Source organism: Pseudonaja textilis, chromosome 1 (genome assembly GCF_049901715.1).
Source record: "Pseudonaja textilis isolate UNSWEBS1 chromosome 1, rPseTex1.2, whole genome shotgun sequence".
NCBI classification, from domain to species: domain Eukaryota; kingdom Metazoa; phylum Chordata; class Lepidosauria; order Squamata; family Elapidae; genus Pseudonaja; species Pseudonaja textilis.
The window spans coordinates 222,926,709-222,943,639 of record NC_141990.1 but is presented as its reverse complement, the minus strand read 5'-3'; the positions used below and the strand labels follow the sequence as shown (position 1 = coordinate 222,943,639).

Genomic DNA, 16,931 nt, shown 5'->3' with positions numbered 1-16,931 from the left:
ATACCTAACACAATCAAGTTTCCATAAAGACAATGCTCTAAGAAGCTGTTTTGCCGTTCTCCCAAACTTAGCCAAATTCCAATGGAGTTTCTGCATCTTGAGACTGCCATTCATTTTCATTGTCATGCATGTGATGTGATGTGCTAAGCACAACAAATGGAATAATTTTGGGTCGATGCAAAATATACCTTCTCTATGCCAAACTCGACTTCCTAAATCTCCAAATAGGGATAGATGGGGCCAGTAAATAGTGGCATGTTCTGCAGCCCTAAGACTGTATCATGCAGGACTCTGAGAATCAAAACTTCCTTAAAATATGAATTCAATCAATAAAAATGGATTCACTTCTTTCCTGCAAAGAGGCTTATTCTCCTCAAAGATATATAGGTAAGATTTTAAAATCTGCTGAAAGCTGAGGGTTTGATCTAGTATTTAAAACACAGAGCTAGAGACCAGACCATGAGTTCAAGTTCAGCCTTGGCTATGAAAGCCTGCTCATTGACCTTGGACCAATCACTCTCTCAGACAAACTTACCTCATAGGGTTGTTGTGGGGAAAATAGGAGGAGGAAGGTGTGTTGGATATGTTTTCTACTTTGACTTAAAATCAAATAAATGCCAGTAGGAGTCTCATACCCAGGCTAGCATCAAACTGATGGACTGAGAAATGGAAGGGCTTGGTTTCATGCACTGGAGGAAGATGGAAGTAAGGAAGGAATACTGAACCTTCCTCGTGTTCATTTCACTCTCTCACTCTCTCTCTCTTCCACCGTTCCCAACCATCCCCCTTTTAGTTTGCTTGGCAAAACTTAAAAGTATTCCTATACATTCCCTATAGTTTGCAAGCAATATTATACTAACCAAAGGTATAAACAAAACCTAAAGACTTCTATTTTGCTTCTGACTGGGGGGGGGAGGGGGAGATGGGGGGGCGAGCCTCTCTCCTAGTTGGGGTCTGAGTATTGTTCATAGGTGCTTGTCTTCTTTGCAACCTTAAGGAGGTCTAAAACTGCTTTTAAGACAAACCTATACAAATCACACCAAATTAGTACTAACTTCTATGTGCAATCCTATAAGATATACCATCTATTTCTTATAGTAACGCCGCTGTACCTATGAAGGCAAGCAGTTGTCCCAATGGGCATATGCAGTACATTGCAATTTGCCTGAACATGCCGAGACAAAGCCCAGCTCTCTATGGAAGAAGAGACGATAGTAAGTTAAAAATAGAGACATAGGTAAGGGAGACACAGAGCAGGGATGAAACACAAGCCTGCATACAACTCTGCCCAGAGACCCCCGGAGTGAAAGAGGAACGGAGCGGGGCCGTTATGGCCTAGATACTGAGCTGTTCCAAATCAGAGCAGAGATTGTGCTTGGAGCTTTGAATGAATGGCAGAGAGAAGGGAGCCAGCCAGGGATCGAGATAAGGGCAGCTTCAAGGAGGACGAAAAATGCAACAGGAAAAAGTCAGAGCGCGTGGCTTAACTTTGCCTCTTAGAAACACTTGGAGGCTTTCGAGCAGGAATGGGGAAGCCAGGTAAGGAAAAAGAAGCGGGGTGGAGGGAAATCCAGTGCATGCAGCCGCAGCAAGCAGGCAGCAATGCAGCCCAAGCACAGCAGGCAATTTAGGCACTGACCTTGCCATGTAGCCCAGGACGTGGGCTCGGATGACGGTGGCCGCCTTCTTCAGCTCCTCTTCCCGGGCCTTTTCCAGCTTTTGTTCCAGAACCTCCTTCAGGAAAACCTAGTACCCCGGGGAGGAGTTTCGTCAAACACAAAGAGAGGAAACAGCGAGTCCCAGGCAGCCCCAGCAGATCCCATGCCTGCCTGCTCAGAGTAACCAGGCACAGCGGGCTTCTTTTACGCTCCTGCAGCGGAGCAGTCCCTGCTGCTCCGCCAGCCCTTCCCTTTCGGGAATCAGCACCAACAGACAAGGGAAAAGTTGAGCAGGGAGTGTCAGCCCAACCCCCGCACTGTGCTCAAGGAATGGGGGGGGAAGAGGGTGGGGGGAGTTGAAGGGAAGGAGGGGAGAGGAGGAGGCTGCACTGCTTTTACAACTCTTGTTTAACCCTTTTCCTGACAGGGCTTTATCTTTTTCTAAGGTAATTGGAGCTTTCCATTTAAAAATTCCCAAAGCAGTTTTAAGATACCATCTGCGTATAAAGATTGAGAGAAGACCACGGTGAGAGGGATGCACAGGAACACTGGTTAAAATATGTGAAGGGTCTCCCAAGACCCATTTCTGCACTACCACTAAATCATCCTCTTCTGGCTGCTAAATAGCATTTCTCCCCCATGCCAGTCTTTCTGTCGTTTTCTTGCCTGCTAAAAAGAACTGGAGTATTCCTTTGTATTGGTTTTTCCCTTCCTACAATTACCTCAAGAGCCAGGCTTAATTTGACATGCACATTAACAGATGGTGGGTTGCAATGTTTTATATGCAAATTTTCAGACCAGATTTTTAAATGGACTATATCCTAGTGGATATTCTAAAGATGAGGTATTACGATTCCAACTGCAGGGCCTGGGAATCATTCATTAATTTTCCACTCCTGCTTCTCATTCCTGGTTTATTATTTTAAAAGTGTATGCGTGTGGTAGTGGGGAGGTCTTCGTACTGAAACACCATTATTTTTTTTTAATCCACACTGAAGCAATGCACTATCTAAAAGATGAATCCCAGGATTCTTTGCAATGTCACAAAGGGTGCAAAAGCATCTTAGATTTAACATGTGACAGAAGTGAGACAATAAAAGATGGCTTTGGGCCACATTCTATGGAGTCTTAATGGTTTCTTCACCCACTCTGCTTTGGGTGACTGAATTGACTCACTGATACCTGCTCCTTATAATGGACCTTAATGGACCTCAACCAGGTATATTAAACAATAAACTCATAAAGATGAAGATAGATAGGCCTTGATAGTTTGAATGTAGCATTCTTCTGGGACTAAGGAGGAACTATGAAAGAATTTAATGGCATATCCCCAGAACTCTACTTTGGTCACTTCCATGGCTAATCTTTCACACTTCCAATTGTATTTCATATTTGCTTCTTCCAGAAACAATTAAAAAGACATCCAATGGCATCTTAGCAACACAGCTGAGTGGTAATCTTTATGGGACTCCATTCCTCAGCCTGTTTATTGAGACCTTATTTCTGTGCACTTGGCTTTCCAACTCCCTTAAGGTCAGGAGTCCCCAAACTTGGCAACTTTAAGACTTGTGGACTTCAACTCCAACTCCAGCTATGCTGGCTGGAGAATTCTGGGAGTTGAAGTCCGCAAGTATTAAAGTTGCCTAGTTTGGAGACCTCTGCTTAAGACCCTCAAGAGCAAGAGTCTTCAAACTTGGCAACTTTAAGACTTGTGGACTTCAACTCCCAGAATTCCTGAGCTAACATGGCTCGAGGAGGAATTCTGGGAGTTGAAGTCCACAAGTCTTAAAGCTGTCAAGTTTGAAGACCTCTGCTCAAGAGCAACCTGGGTCGATCTGACAATGCTCTAAAACAGGAAGAGTAGCACGGCCAGAGTATTCTACCACTATGATGTCCCATTTCCTCTTTGAAAGAATTCTCCATTTCCCATTTTGCCTCAAAAGTGGTGGTAGTGGCAGGAACCTCACAGTCACATGTATATTGTTCCAAAAGCTGTATTGGGAGTTGAGGAGAAATCACCACATCACTGAATTGCATAAATAAGCTAGATAAGCTGAATTGAAATATTAAAGAGACTGGGGGGGGTAGAACTTTGAATGCAAGCAATGCATACATAACAAAACACAATTGTTGCATATATTTTCTTGCTTATGCACCAATGTAGCAGCCTTTCTTTTATAAGCAAAAAACCCATAAAAATTTCAGATGTATCTACCACAAAAGAAAACCAGAAGCAGAGAGTACAAAATGGCAAAGGTGGCATTGAAGCAGAACAGAGCTTCTCTGATTAGCTGTACTTTCATTTGATCCCTGAAAAAACCTCAACCCTCCACAATTCACAACTGGCAGCTGCTCTGCTCCTAATGAGAAATACAAAGGCCGCCTTGCCTTCCTCTTCCTTTCCTGTGCTCCACAATTCTTTACACTAATCCCTTTCCTTCCTCCCCCAGACAATTGCTCGGTATAGAAATACCCCTTGAATACATGTTGCAGGAAGCATTTCCTACTCATTTCCCCATCCTGCTCAGCACATGTTGAAGCCAACACCCATACTTCACATATGCATCTTAACAGGGCCCCCTATTGCCCCGTAGGCAGGAACCAGAACAGGGCACACCTGGAAGGCTCACTAGACAGGGACACGGTACCTGCGATCTCACAATGCCTCGAGAAATGAAGGGGGATGCTATGCTTCCCTGCCGTTTCATGCTGAGGAAATTACAGCCCATTCCTTAGGCCAAAACAAAGGGACCACTTTTTTCATAAGATAAACTCAGGACTGTTTCAAGACCCATTTCATTATTATTTTTTTCAGAAACCTGATGAAAAGAAAGCCTGAGCTGCCCTGGGCTACAATTGCCAACTGCTTCATTTCCCCACTCCTATGATTGTAAGTAGCATGAAGAAATGCAGCCAGATTAAGTTTTTACTTCTATTTAAGGAAATGTTTAATTCCGTTGGATCGAGTCATTATCAAAAAGCACAAAATAGGCTTTTACAAGACAGACCATAGAAAGAAATACTATCATAGTAAACAAATTACTATCTAAAGAAGTCATATATGAATAACCCAACCATATGGGTGTATATATTATGCAGGCATTCTTACCAGAGATTGGATTTAAAAAAAAAAAAAAACCTGCTGTGCTCATAGAGTGAATCTTAGTTTCCTCCCATGTATTCTGTGCAGTACAATGGGATGAAAAACACATCCTTGTAAAAAGTTTTGGGCCATCTTGCTGACCTACAGATGGCCATGTTCTTTGTTAATTCTAGGAGCTTGATGGTTGGAAGGTGCTCTAGTTGGGCAAAGCTATTAAATGGAGCAATCTCTGATGTATTTACTGGTCTAAATTTAAGAAGGAAAACCTCATGCAATTCACGTTCCTTCCCCTCATCTACTCTCTGCTCAAACCCCACAAGGGCCTTCCCCTAATGAAAGGGGTTATGAGAACCAGCCCAGTATTAATCTCGTGGGTTTAAAAAATGTTCCAAGTTTCCTGAATCATACAGGGTATCACAGTCACATCCCATTGAACTGACACCGAAGATGTTTCTATCCCAATAGCACAAACGGAAAATAGTACAAATGGGTTGGGCGGGGGGGAGAATTGGTATAAAAAAAGAACATGCAGCTTAAGTTTAATATACCTGATATTTTCCCCAACCCAAAGCTTTTTTATATCTTGTCATCTCCATGTTATTCCCAAAAAAAGAATGCTGTGTGTCCTACAGGTTTTCTATTTTTGTATAATCAGTGAGCATTACTGAGTAAACTCTCATTGTCTGGTCATGAATATGGCTGTCTTATCTACCTGCCAATATCTTTCTTAAAATTGCCCTAAAATTGCTTCTATCTTATTCCTGCAGATAATGAAACAAAGCATTCAGTGGAAAGAAAAGCATCTTTTCATCCATGCTATGCCCCCCGCCCTGCTCATTCTGCAAAGAGAGGCCTACAAAGTTGGACTTTAGAACTGCCAAAAGGAGCTTGGTTTGTTTTGTACTAATGCAGGACCCGAGACAGCCAGTCCTTTTCAGATGGTCCAGCAACATGAAGCGTAAACACGTGTACAGGAGAGAAAGTCCTATTGTTCCTGGAGAGATCAAAGGCTGGCTGTCCACGCATCAGTCACTCAGGGCCTGCTCTTTTAATGGCTCTAAGGTTGATTTATTAACTTCAAGTGTTCAGCAGGCAGAAAGACAGCCATTTCCTTTTTACTTTGAAGCCTAAGGTTTCTCCACTCTCCACTTTGCTCCAGGCAGTCCCATCTGCAGGACATGGTATAATTCTGCCTACTGCCAAGAAAAATACAATCTAATGCTAAAAGGAAAAGGACAGGAAAAAAACACAGAAACAAATTACAATAGTCCTAAATGTCCTTGATTATTCTGATTAGGCCTAACTGCTTTATAACTTTATAACCACAACAATACAAGAGCACGCAATAGACACAAACTCAATGTTAAGCGCTCCAAACTTGATTGCAGAAAGAACGACTTCAGCAACAGACTGGTCAATGCCTGGAATGCACTACCTGACTCTGTTGTTACATCCTCTAACCCCCACACTCCTTTAACCTCAAACTATCCACTATTGACCTCATCTCATTCCTAAGTGGTCTGCAGGGGGCGTGCATAAGTGCACCATCGTGCCTACTGTCCCTGTCCTATGGTCCCCATTTATTCATATCTATTTCCTGTATTCTTACTCACGTTTATACTTATAGCGATTATCTTCTAAGAGATGGACAAATCAAATAAATACAATAAATAAAAATAAATAAATAAATAGCAACTTCTTGGATCACACTAGAAGCTCTTTAATGAAGAGGGTTCCCTGTCCTTTGGACCACAGGCTATTGCTGAGCTACTTCTTTGTTAATGCCCTACAGAACTGGGTTCCCCAGTGGTTTTATCGATTTAGATTTTTGAACATCTAAAATAGTCTTAAAGAAAATGTTGGGACAAATCTGGCACAGGGCTTTTGTAGGTAGGAGAGGCCTTAGTTGGATGAAATAAAGAAAGTGATGCTAGTAGCAGGAGGAATTCTTAATTGCATTTAATTGGCCTTTGTCCTAATTTTAATAGTGAGCATTCTATTTCTCTTGTGATATGAGCACTGGTAGACATGCATAAAATGGGGGAAGAATCCCTTGTTCCATATGTTCCACATATGACATACAACTGTGGCTTTGTTGTTTAGCCACAAAAGATTCTTAGTCCATCTTAACCAAAACCAGGAATTACTTCTTCTGGGTTTTAACCAAGACAATTTCTGGGCAGATCTGTGGGACAAGTAGGTCAAAGCTCCTTTCCCCTCCACCCTCCTCACAATGATTTGTGTATCAGCCCATGAAACAATTTCCCCACTGTCTTCCTTTCCCTTTTCTTCTCTCCTACAATGGATTCTGAATGCAGCGGACTCCAACTTGCCATATCAACTAGTCCCTCCACCAATCATCTCTGGGCCTTCATTCCATTCCCTTGCCTACACTTCACGTCATGCACAGTACAATCCAACCATTCACCTGCTCCTTCTTCCAATCTCCCCATAGCTTGTTTTTCCCTGCCTATCCCTGCCAGCTTTGCCTTTTCAGCACCCATAATATTTAGACCTGAAACACCCATGTATGGATTTGAGTCTGGACCAAACATGCATGTTCCATAGTCAGATTGTGGTTGTGAGTGCTTCATCACTGGAGATTTTTAAGAACAGACTGGACAGTTCCTTGTCTGAAATGTGAGATAGGGTCTCCTGCTTGAGAAGAGGGCTGGACTAGAAGACCTCCAAGGTCCCTACCAGCTCTATTTTGATTGAAAACATGCAACAAATGTATGTTGGTCCAGTCATGGACCACCTGAACTTGACTCTACTAGGCCCAGAATGATCTATACACTGAAGGTTTTTCACATCCTTAATATAGAGGAAGTTCTATATAATGAACCTGAAAAATAGCATATTATTCCTTATTTCCATCCAATACTAGTGTATTACTCCCAAAACAATGAACATACTGAAACTCAGCAGGCATTGCTCATTAAATTTCAAGGTTAAATTCCAAGCATTTCCCTAACTGTTAATTCAGACTCTTTTCTAAAGAGATACATTTGCAAAAGCTAAGCAAGGCCTTGTTAATGTGAACTTTATCTTGGGATAAGACCAATTCAGTTCATGGAAGGCAAGGAAGCCTTCCATAGGAAGCTCTTACTTTCCCATGGAAGGCTTACTTGTCTTCCATGAACTGAACTGATTTTGTATGATTTTTTTAAATTTAAAGTCTTACAATTATGGGCATTCTATTCCCCTCTTTCCAGATTTCTGCTCCAAACAGAACACTCTTCCTACTGCATGTACTAATCTACATCCTTTCAGTAAAAATTTCCTTATTGACCCCATTGTCTTAGCTGCACTGTATCACTGTATTTTGTGTCAGCTCTCCAAATGTTTTATTAAACACGTTCCAGTCGTTCCACCACTCTTTAAAAATGTGGCTTTGCTCCAAGATCTGAGGTTTGGGAAGCTTATGAGCCCCTGGTGGTTCTTTTTGTCTGATTTTGTTGTGTTGCTTTTTTCCTGGACATATATGTATGTGTTCTCTAGATTATTATTTCTTGTTTTTGAGATGCCAGCTGCCTGGGCTTGTCTGGAAGTTGGGCAGCCTCCAAAGTGAATGAGTGAATGAATAAAATACTATCTCTAGATATTTATACTGTTCAATAATGGCTGAAATATTTGGGCTCATTTCCCCAAACTTTTCTGCATTTTTTTCTTTGTCTAAATTTGCATTTAACTTTTTTAATTGTAACATTTAGTAAAATTCTTATCTAAAAAAATCTCCAAAAATATTTTTGCACTTAGCTGAGAAACTGAAGTATTGATTTAAATACAAACATAGGCACTTCAATACCCTTCCTGACCAAAATCAACATTCAGCAGAGAATAAATTTCACTAGAAATGATAAGAGTGAAAGAGGAGAGAGTGATGAACAGCTCTTCTACTGATTTTGTAAAGGACAAAATCTGGGGAAAATTGGTGCTCCAATGCACTGTTGAACCTATTTAGTATATTCTCTGTGCATGTTTAATAAACTTGTTGACTTATGTGACAGGATGGTAGGAACAAGATAGGAAAAGAACAGACGAGAGTCGAGAAGCTATAACATGCAGGACTAGAGGAGTAATGGGTCAGAGCAGCACACTGTCCCTGATCTAATGATTTTTGCTTATTTTTTAAAAATATAATATTTTATGCTCGGTAGTGTCTTGTCAGCTAAGCAATCATATCTAAAGATTCCATGCCAATGAATTCTTGAGCAGAACAGCAGGGTGCATGTTATGCTTCTCAAGAGGCTTGTTGGGAGAAAGAAATGAAGATATATTCAGATTTTTGTGATGCAAAAAATTGTGAGACTCAGCAGGTGCACAGCCCAGCTAGGTCAAAGTTCTAAAACTAATAATCAACATACATGTAGGTAACTGTGGGCAATATTATTATACGGCATTCCCAATTTACTTCTTTAGGAAAAATAAGTTTTACCTTGGTTTTCCCCAGCTTCCATTCTCTCTGGGTGTTGTCATATATCTGCAAAAAGTTTGTACATGTGGTTCTTGTGCTGTCTGGGTTGCTCCAATTCTTCAAAAGCATTTTGTATCTGTAATAACCAAACAAATGCTCTTAATCAGAAATAGGTGTGGATCAACAAATTCTAGCATTAGATGCAATTAGCTGTTCTCCTAGTCTAGTTCTCTTTTTGCTTCTGAGCTGTGGTAGAGCAAAAGGTCTTTTAACTGGCTCCATTAACTTTTCCAAACAATACAAGGGGCATCAGCCAAGGGAAGTGCTAATACCACTCTATAAAGCCTTAGTAAGACCACACCTAGAGTACTGCATCCAGTTTTGGTCACATTATAAAAAAGATGTTGAGGCTCTAGAAAAAGTACAATGAACGGTTGCAGGAACTGGGCTTGGCTAGTCTAGTAAAGAGAAGGACCAGGGGAGACATGATAGCGGTCTTCCAAAATTTGAGGGGCTGCCACAGGGAGGAAGGGGTCAAGCTATTTTCTAAAGCGCCTGTAGGCCAGACAAGGAATAATGGATGGAGACTGAACAAGGAGAGATTTAACTTGGAAACAAGGCGAAACTTTCTGACAGTGAGAACAATCAACCAATGGAACAGCTTGCCCTCGGAAGTTGTTGGAGTGGCATCACTTGAGACTTTCAAGAAGAGATTGGACTGCCATTTGTCAGAAATGGTGTAGGGTCTCCTGCTTGGGTGGGGGGGTTGGACTATATGACCTACAAGGTCCCTTCCAACTCTGATGATCTGTTATCTGTTATCTGGGAAGAGGAACTGCAACAATTCTTAATGCTGCAAAGCATTACACTTGTAAAATGAAATTTAACCTGACAGCAGAATAATGCACCAAGTATGGTTTTCAGGGAGGCGGGGACGGAAAGGATGTTTATTTTCCATACTTCAATTAAAGATAGATACTGCATATAAATGCCTCTGAACAGATTAGAAGAGTACATGTGATCATTATCTGGTTTTAGGAAAGAAGAAAAAGACCGTTTGTTCAAACCAGGGGTGGGATTCAACCAGTGTTACTACCAGTTCGGTACTTACATTTTGCACGCGCGTGTAATACAACAAAAGCTGTGCCTCCCGGACAGCTGATAAGCGCTGCCCGCGAGTGCTCAGCATTTGAAAACGCCTTTTTTTACTGCTTTTTCAATCTCAGCTGTGCCGCGCAAAGCAGCTGAGGTTGAAAAAGCAGGAAATAAAGGTCAGGGAAGAGACTGGGTGGGTGGGTGGGCCAAACAGCAGCAGACACAGAACCGGTTCTGTGTCTGCCTGCTCTTCAGAGCTACCGGTTCTATAGAGCCGGGCAGAACCGGTAGCATCCCACCCCTGGTTCAAACCCATGGGACAGAAGCAGTTTTCTTAAGCTTCCACCTCCATAGAAGGCAGTTACTCTAAACAATTATATTTGTTTTCTCTGCAACCCCCATTCCTAGGAAATACGCTGTCTCTCCTTTACCTGCAGAGGAAATCTTGACAAAGACGCCGCACAGGAAAGCCAGCTCTCCGAATCTTCACTGTCTCTAGCATACCTGAGTATCGCAGCTGTTTCAACACAACATCTGGACTGAAGAGATTTGGAGCCTAAAGAACATCCAAGAGTAGAGACCAACCAAATGTGAGGGATGGCAACTTAAAGAGATTTACTTGTATGACAGGTGGATTGCAAAAGTCATTCCTGGCATCTCAATTAATTAGTTCTGCATGCACATACATATACAATGCACACACAAGCGCACACAGAGGAGATGAATTAGATATACAAAACAGTCACTAGGCTTCAGGAAAATTTTTAAATGCAAAATTTATCTCCCAATGTATTAATGCAGGGGTGTCAAACTTGATTTCACTGAGGGCTGCATCAGAGTTGTGTTTGACCTCAGGGGTCTGGGTGGGCATAGCCAGCTCAACATCATTCGTGTCAGGGGCACCTGTGGTGGCCAAGTGCAAGACCGACCTACCTACCTTCCTTCCTTCCTTTCCTTCCTTCCTTCCCTCTTCATTCTCCTTTCTTCTTCCTTCCCCTCTTTCCTTATTTTTCCTTCCTTGCTCTCTTCCCATCTTCCCTTCTTTTTCTTTGTCTTTCCACTTTCCCTTTCTCCTTTCCTGTCCCTTCTTGCATGCTCAAATGCAAAAGGGGAAACATTTCTCCTTTTGCTTTTAGTTTGTTTTATAGTAGCCCTCTGCCAGCAAAAACAGCTTGGGGGGGGGCGCGCTTCTCTGCGTTCGCTGGCAGAGGGCTGCAGGAGGCTGTCGCAGCTGAAAACGGGTCGCGTGGCCCCTTCCCAACCTCCTTTTTCACTCGCAGAGGCACCACAGACCAGTCCTTTGCTGTTTCCAGGCCAGCCCTATGGGCCAGATCTAAGCACCCCGCAGGCCAGATCCGGCCGGCGGGCCTTGAGTTTGACACCCCTGTATTAAAGGAAAGGCAATAACAGAGTATTTATATTACATACAGCAGCCCTTTTAGAAACTAGCCTTTCTTGTATATCTGTTGTGCTAACCCTGGACACAAAACGTTTTCTTCTGGGAATCCAGAATCCCTCAGAAAAGGAGAAACACCCTTTCCGATCAGCAAAGCTTCAACTCAGCTGCCACTGAAAATCATGGTGAATCTCCCTCCTCCCTTCCCTGTTCATCTGGCGTTCCCCACCCCCAGAGCGTCACCTTTTCCAAGTTTGGTTTGATGCAGCGAATGAAGAGTGGATTGCAAGTGCTGAGAGTAGCCATTAAGGAATGTAAGGAGTCCTGGAAAAGAGCATGAGATGTTATTTCTCTGGAGAAATTCATCCTCGGGACCAGATTTACTATCATTCTCCAGTGCCTTGGACACATTTATAATTCTGATGTTAAAAAAAATATATATGAGAGGATGAAAAAGAATCTGCTGAGCATTAGCTGTCACATGGTCCAACATTTCCTACAGCTGATGCTCAGCCATGAAAAACTGCTATAGAAGCACAAATGCAGAATACTGAAACATCTTTTATGACATCTATAGAAGAAGAATTGCATTGCATTCATTGGCTTATCCCATCTCCTTTCCCAATCCTTTTTAGGTTTTGCAGCTTAAAAAACATGAAAGAGCGGAGCCTGAAAGCATAGACGATGCAGGCCTACAGTGTGAATCCTTGATGGTACATCTCTCTGATTCACTGGATTTAAAGAAACAAAAGCACATCTACAGAGATGTTTCTGCTGGCGTTTTCACATGCACATTCATGAGCCTCCTGCTCCTACCCTAAACTGGGAGCTGACAGTTGGCCTGCGTCTCTGAGTTCCCAACTTCAGAGTGTCTTCACTGTTGCAGCTAGCAACTCTTTCAAAGAGGTCGTAGATGAAATCCAGCCTGTGTGGAAAGAGAAATGTAAGAGAAAGAAAGGGACGCCGTGGAAGTTATTGTAAAACAGGAGATCGCGGGCTGCTGCTTCTGCTGTCTTAAACCAGGGAATGGATCGTTCTTCCCTAGTGATAATACGCGAATCAAGAATGTCTTTGTGAAGCACTAGAACTTAAGGGCAGACAAGCACCAAGACAAAGCAGAGACCTCTGACCAGCCATTAGGAGAGGTAACCCTTCAGTAGCTATGAAGAGGTTCAAAGTACCCAGCCTACTAAATGGCCCAAGTGACTATTCAAAACCTGTGCCCACATCTCATCTTTGGAGCTACTTTACTGAGCACTCAAGGAGTAGCTCTCCCTGTGCAAAAAATAATAAATGTATGTATGTATGTATATGTGTGTATGTATATGTGTGTATGTATACAGAAGCCTGATGATGGCAGATGAGATTCTGCTGAAACGTTGCTACAACTTTAAAAGCACAACTATAATGACATGGGAAAATACCCGAACAAAGCTGAATACCATACATATATATATTACTCCCCCTCCTTAGCATTAGCAACTTAATTCTGCTTCACTGGGAACGGCTCTAGCTTCTTTACCTGCTATCCTTCAGCATGTTTAAAATGTCATCTCGAAAGGTATCTCTGTTTTTTTCCAGAAAGCCTCTCACATCATAGAGGACCTATGGGTAACAATGTTAGACACAAATAACCAAATATGCCATGCATGGAGTCCTTCCTCCCCCACTTCCTCATTTTTTTTTTTAACAGATACACAAGGTGAGGAAAAAAAATGCTGCACAATTCATGTAGCTGTCCAAAAAGACTACTGGGCCAAATTTTTAGTCTCATTTTTAGTCTCATTCAGCTGCAATAGCTGAACCAACCCAGTGTTGTGAACAGAATGCTGGATTGGGACTCAGAAGACCTAGATTCAAACTCCAGCCCAGCCACTAGGCTCACCGTGGTACTCTGAACCACTTGTTACTTCTTACTCCAGCCCACCTCAGTCAGGGGGAAATAAATGTGGGGATAGGTAGGGAAGAAGCTGTGTGCCACAATGCTTCCTCAAAGGAAAAGGAAAATAAACATTTGCTGATAAATCAGTCCCATAATAGCTCACTAATTGTTTGACAAGCTGCCCTGTATTGACCATGGCCTATTTTCAGGCAGTAATGACTAAAACCTCATCAAAGATCCTGCCCAGTTGCCCCAAAACCGCTTCTTCCAGAACAAAGAACCTGTGGCTTGTTTACATTACGGCTATGTTCCCTAACCTGCTGCCATCCAGATCTATTGGACTTTGATTCCCATGATCCTCTAGTTCAGCACAGGTGCCAGATCAGGAAAAGCTACCCAGATTACACAGCCTTAAAACAGGGAGCGTAGTTGGCACATTGCTGGACTGTATGTCACCTTCAACAGTTAAAGAGGATATAAAGGGCATATAAGCCCTGAACACGATAGTGTGTAAGAGCTTCTAAGCCACAGCAATTCTAATATGCACTCTAGCCCTCAATAAGCCTATTATTTGTTCAAATTAAAGAAATCCGAGGCACTCTGGCCTTTTGCCCGCTGCAACCATAAAAATGCCTACTTTGAATTGCAGATTGCAGGCTAAGGCCTTATTGTTCAAAAGCTCTTGAATCCTGCCAGCTTCCTCTCAGTTATAAAGCTAAAATGTACCTACTTCTCCAGCATAATGCTGGATCCCGAAATGGAAATCTGTCACTCGGGGCTTCATGTAATACTGGTTGTTCTGAAACAGAAGTGAGGGAAGTACATTTGTTATCACAGATGCACCTGAAGTAACATTTCCAGCTAGAAACTTCGCAATACCACAACCTGCAAACAACCGCACGCTGCAGAAATGGTGCAGGGCCACTTGTCTAGGCGCGGGATATGTCATTTAACTTAAGGAGATTGCCTCTAGTTACCATGACAATTTAGCCAAAAATAGATCATTGAAAGAAGAAACATGGCAAAGGTCTCTGGGAGCAGAATTCACATTCTGAGGAGCCAGGATGGAACTTTCTAGATCAGTGTTTCTCAACCTGAGAATTTTTAGATAAGTGGATTTCAATTTCAATTTTAAGATATGTGGATTTCAATTCCCAGAATTCCCCAGCCAGCAGATCCTAGATAAATGCTTGTTTCCCTATAAACTGTTTGTCCATTTTCCATCTAACTGCATATGCATTCCCTCATGGATTCTTCAGAACATGTACCCCGTAAAGTCCACTTCATTTCTTTTAAGTTTTACCTTTCATAAAATAAACTGAACAAGGAAATCTATCCTTGCCTGAATTATTAACCTCATTTTAACTTCCACCCACTGCATCTTAGCTGCTTTTCATTTCTCAGGGTCATTTGCTTAAGAGAGAACTCTGTTTGCTTTGCTCTGAAGAGAGCTAATTGAGCTTTATCGCCTGAGCAACCTTTTTATCATATGACAGAGCTAGTGTAGAATTCCAGCCAAGGAAAACAGAAAAGATTAAATGTGAATTTCAGGTTCTGCTTGATTTCTTTCCCTGCACCCTGTTAAAAAATCCATATAGTTCTGATGATGAATGAAGCCAAAAACAGCCAAGTTGAAAGGGAAGAAAGTTTAAAATGTTGAAATTAAGTATATTACATACCTGGAGGGTTTCTCTTTCCATTAATTACAGTATGAGTGTCATTTTCTGAACTTTGAGACTATACCTTTCAGAATACTTTTATCTCCTCCATGGCAAGTGCTCTGAGTTGGAGCTTTTTGCCTGACTTTCATTTTTTCTAATGAAACAAGATCAGTGAAAGTCTGCAGATCCACATATTATCAGTGGGCAGCCTTTGGGGAGGAAGAGCAACTGGGGCCTCACTACAAACAATCAAATGTCCCTTTAGAAGGTGTCCAAAGTAGCTTTCCTGGCCTGGCTTGATCTTCCTATCTCTTCTTTGATTAGCAGGCACATGGAATGAAGATACAGAACTGGTTCCTGTTCAATATACATTATAATATCAAGGTTATATTAGTGCAATGCCCTCTAAGTTTTATTTATAAAGAGTAAGCAGCTCCAAAATGCAGAGGACATGCTACTTGCTGATGCCAGTCATAGAGATAATTCTAGTGACAAGTTTTTCCCCAAGGCCAATTCCATATCTGGTTTTTAAGTTTTATAGTTCTGAATGAGTCCCGTGCAGTTAAATAAATGTTTCCTCCTTAATATTTATCTTCTTTTGTTCATCTCATTTGCAGCTTGATAGATGGCCAATAGAATTTGGGTTGCCTTTCTATTAAACCTTACCTTTCAAGAAACTCTGGTTTGATCCTTCCTTCCTTCTTTCCTCCCTCCCTCCCTCTCTCCCTTATCTCAGTTCTTAAAATGGCTGAGCTTAAATTAAGCAACTGAAATGCAGTGGTGTGTATGCGCCTACTTACCCCATGCTGGTTGTGCAGTTTTTCCAAGAGGGTGCTGTCTGTGCCTTTGGGGAATCTACTCTCCTCGTTAACTAACGCCAGCAAGCCAAGTTTCTGCAAACGTATTACAAGGAGAAAGGTAGACCCTTTGCCACAAACAGCATAGTAGGTTGCTAAGCCAAATGGGAACTACAGCTTTAGAAGAACAGGGTAGATACACTAGAATGGATTATTCTGGGTACTATAGTCAAATCTTAATTCCAGAAGAGTTTAGAATTGGCTAAAAACCATATTTTCACAACTGTGTTTCACTTGACCAAGCATTCTTACCATGCTGGGAGTGAGGAGTAGCCATAAGAATATAACAATCCAAGGTTTATCCAGGTTGGTTCAAATGTTTTTTTGTTTCTTTTTCAAAATGAAATTTCATTATAAGATTTCATTTATTTTTTTTAAAAAAAACTTCAGAAGCAGAAAATGAAAGGTAGTAAAGAAAGTAAAATAAAAAGTGAAAGGTAACAAAAGAAGAAAAAATACCTAAAGAAGTTACTTCCAAATTTCTTTGTGGCAGTTACAAATAGAATGATTACTATCTTCACCCTTCTAAATTACAGATTATTATTCCCTTCTTCCCATATAAAGATCTTTTGAATCAATAAATCCTGAAATCACCACTTCATTTTCATACATTTTCAGCAAAAAAAGTCTATAAAGAGTTTCCAGTCTTTTATAAAGATTTGTTTGATGCTTTAATGTGCAATGCTCATTATGGTTATTTAATGGAGCATTCAGACAACCTCATAATCCTTCTGTCATCAATTTGTGTATTTTCTCTTTGTGTTTTTTCTTAATGGGGACGTTTCGCTTTGGCAGAAATACCCAAAACTGAACAGCAAATCCTGAAATGTACTTTCATTTATAGATTTGAGCACTTGACTGA

General features: G+C 41.5%; 1 protein-coding gene and 1 long non-coding RNA gene across 4 annotated transcripts in view; one reads left to right on the top strand and one right to left on the bottom strand.

Annotated features, from left to right (window-relative positions):
* LOC113441087 (unconventional myosin-X-like) overlaps nt 1-16,931 on the bottom strand; it is a 54,981-nt gene that overhangs the window by 24,369 nt on the left and 13,681 nt on the right. For all 3 annotated transcript variants that reach the window (XM_087920642.1, XM_087920641.1, XM_026707886.2), the window contains exons 8-15: nt 16,013-16,105; nt 14,282-14,350; nt 13,192-13,274; nt 12,486-12,594; nt 11,913-11,993; nt 10,705-10,829; nt 9,200-9,314; nt 1,640-1,746 (exon numbers count right to left, since the gene is read on the bottom strand). In XM_087920642.1, the coding sequence (XP_087776768.1) occupies nt 1,640-1,746; nt 9,200-9,314; nt 10,705-10,829; nt 11,913-11,993; nt 12,486-12,594; nt 13,192-13,274; nt 14,282-14,350; nt 16,013-16,105 (782 nt within the window). The remainder of the gene's footprint in view (nt 1-1,639; nt 1,747-9,199; nt 9,315-10,704; nt 10,830-11,912; nt 11,994-12,485; nt 12,595-13,191; nt 13,275-14,281; nt 14,351-16,012; nt 16,106-16,931) is intronic.
* Nucleotides 1,412-10,817, top strand: LOC148128039 (uncharacterized). The gene is made up of 3 exons (XR_015740845.1): nt 1,412-1,539; nt 4,474-4,548; nt 10,682-10,817. It is a non-coding gene; the product is annotated as an uncharacterized LOC148128039 (long non-coding RNA).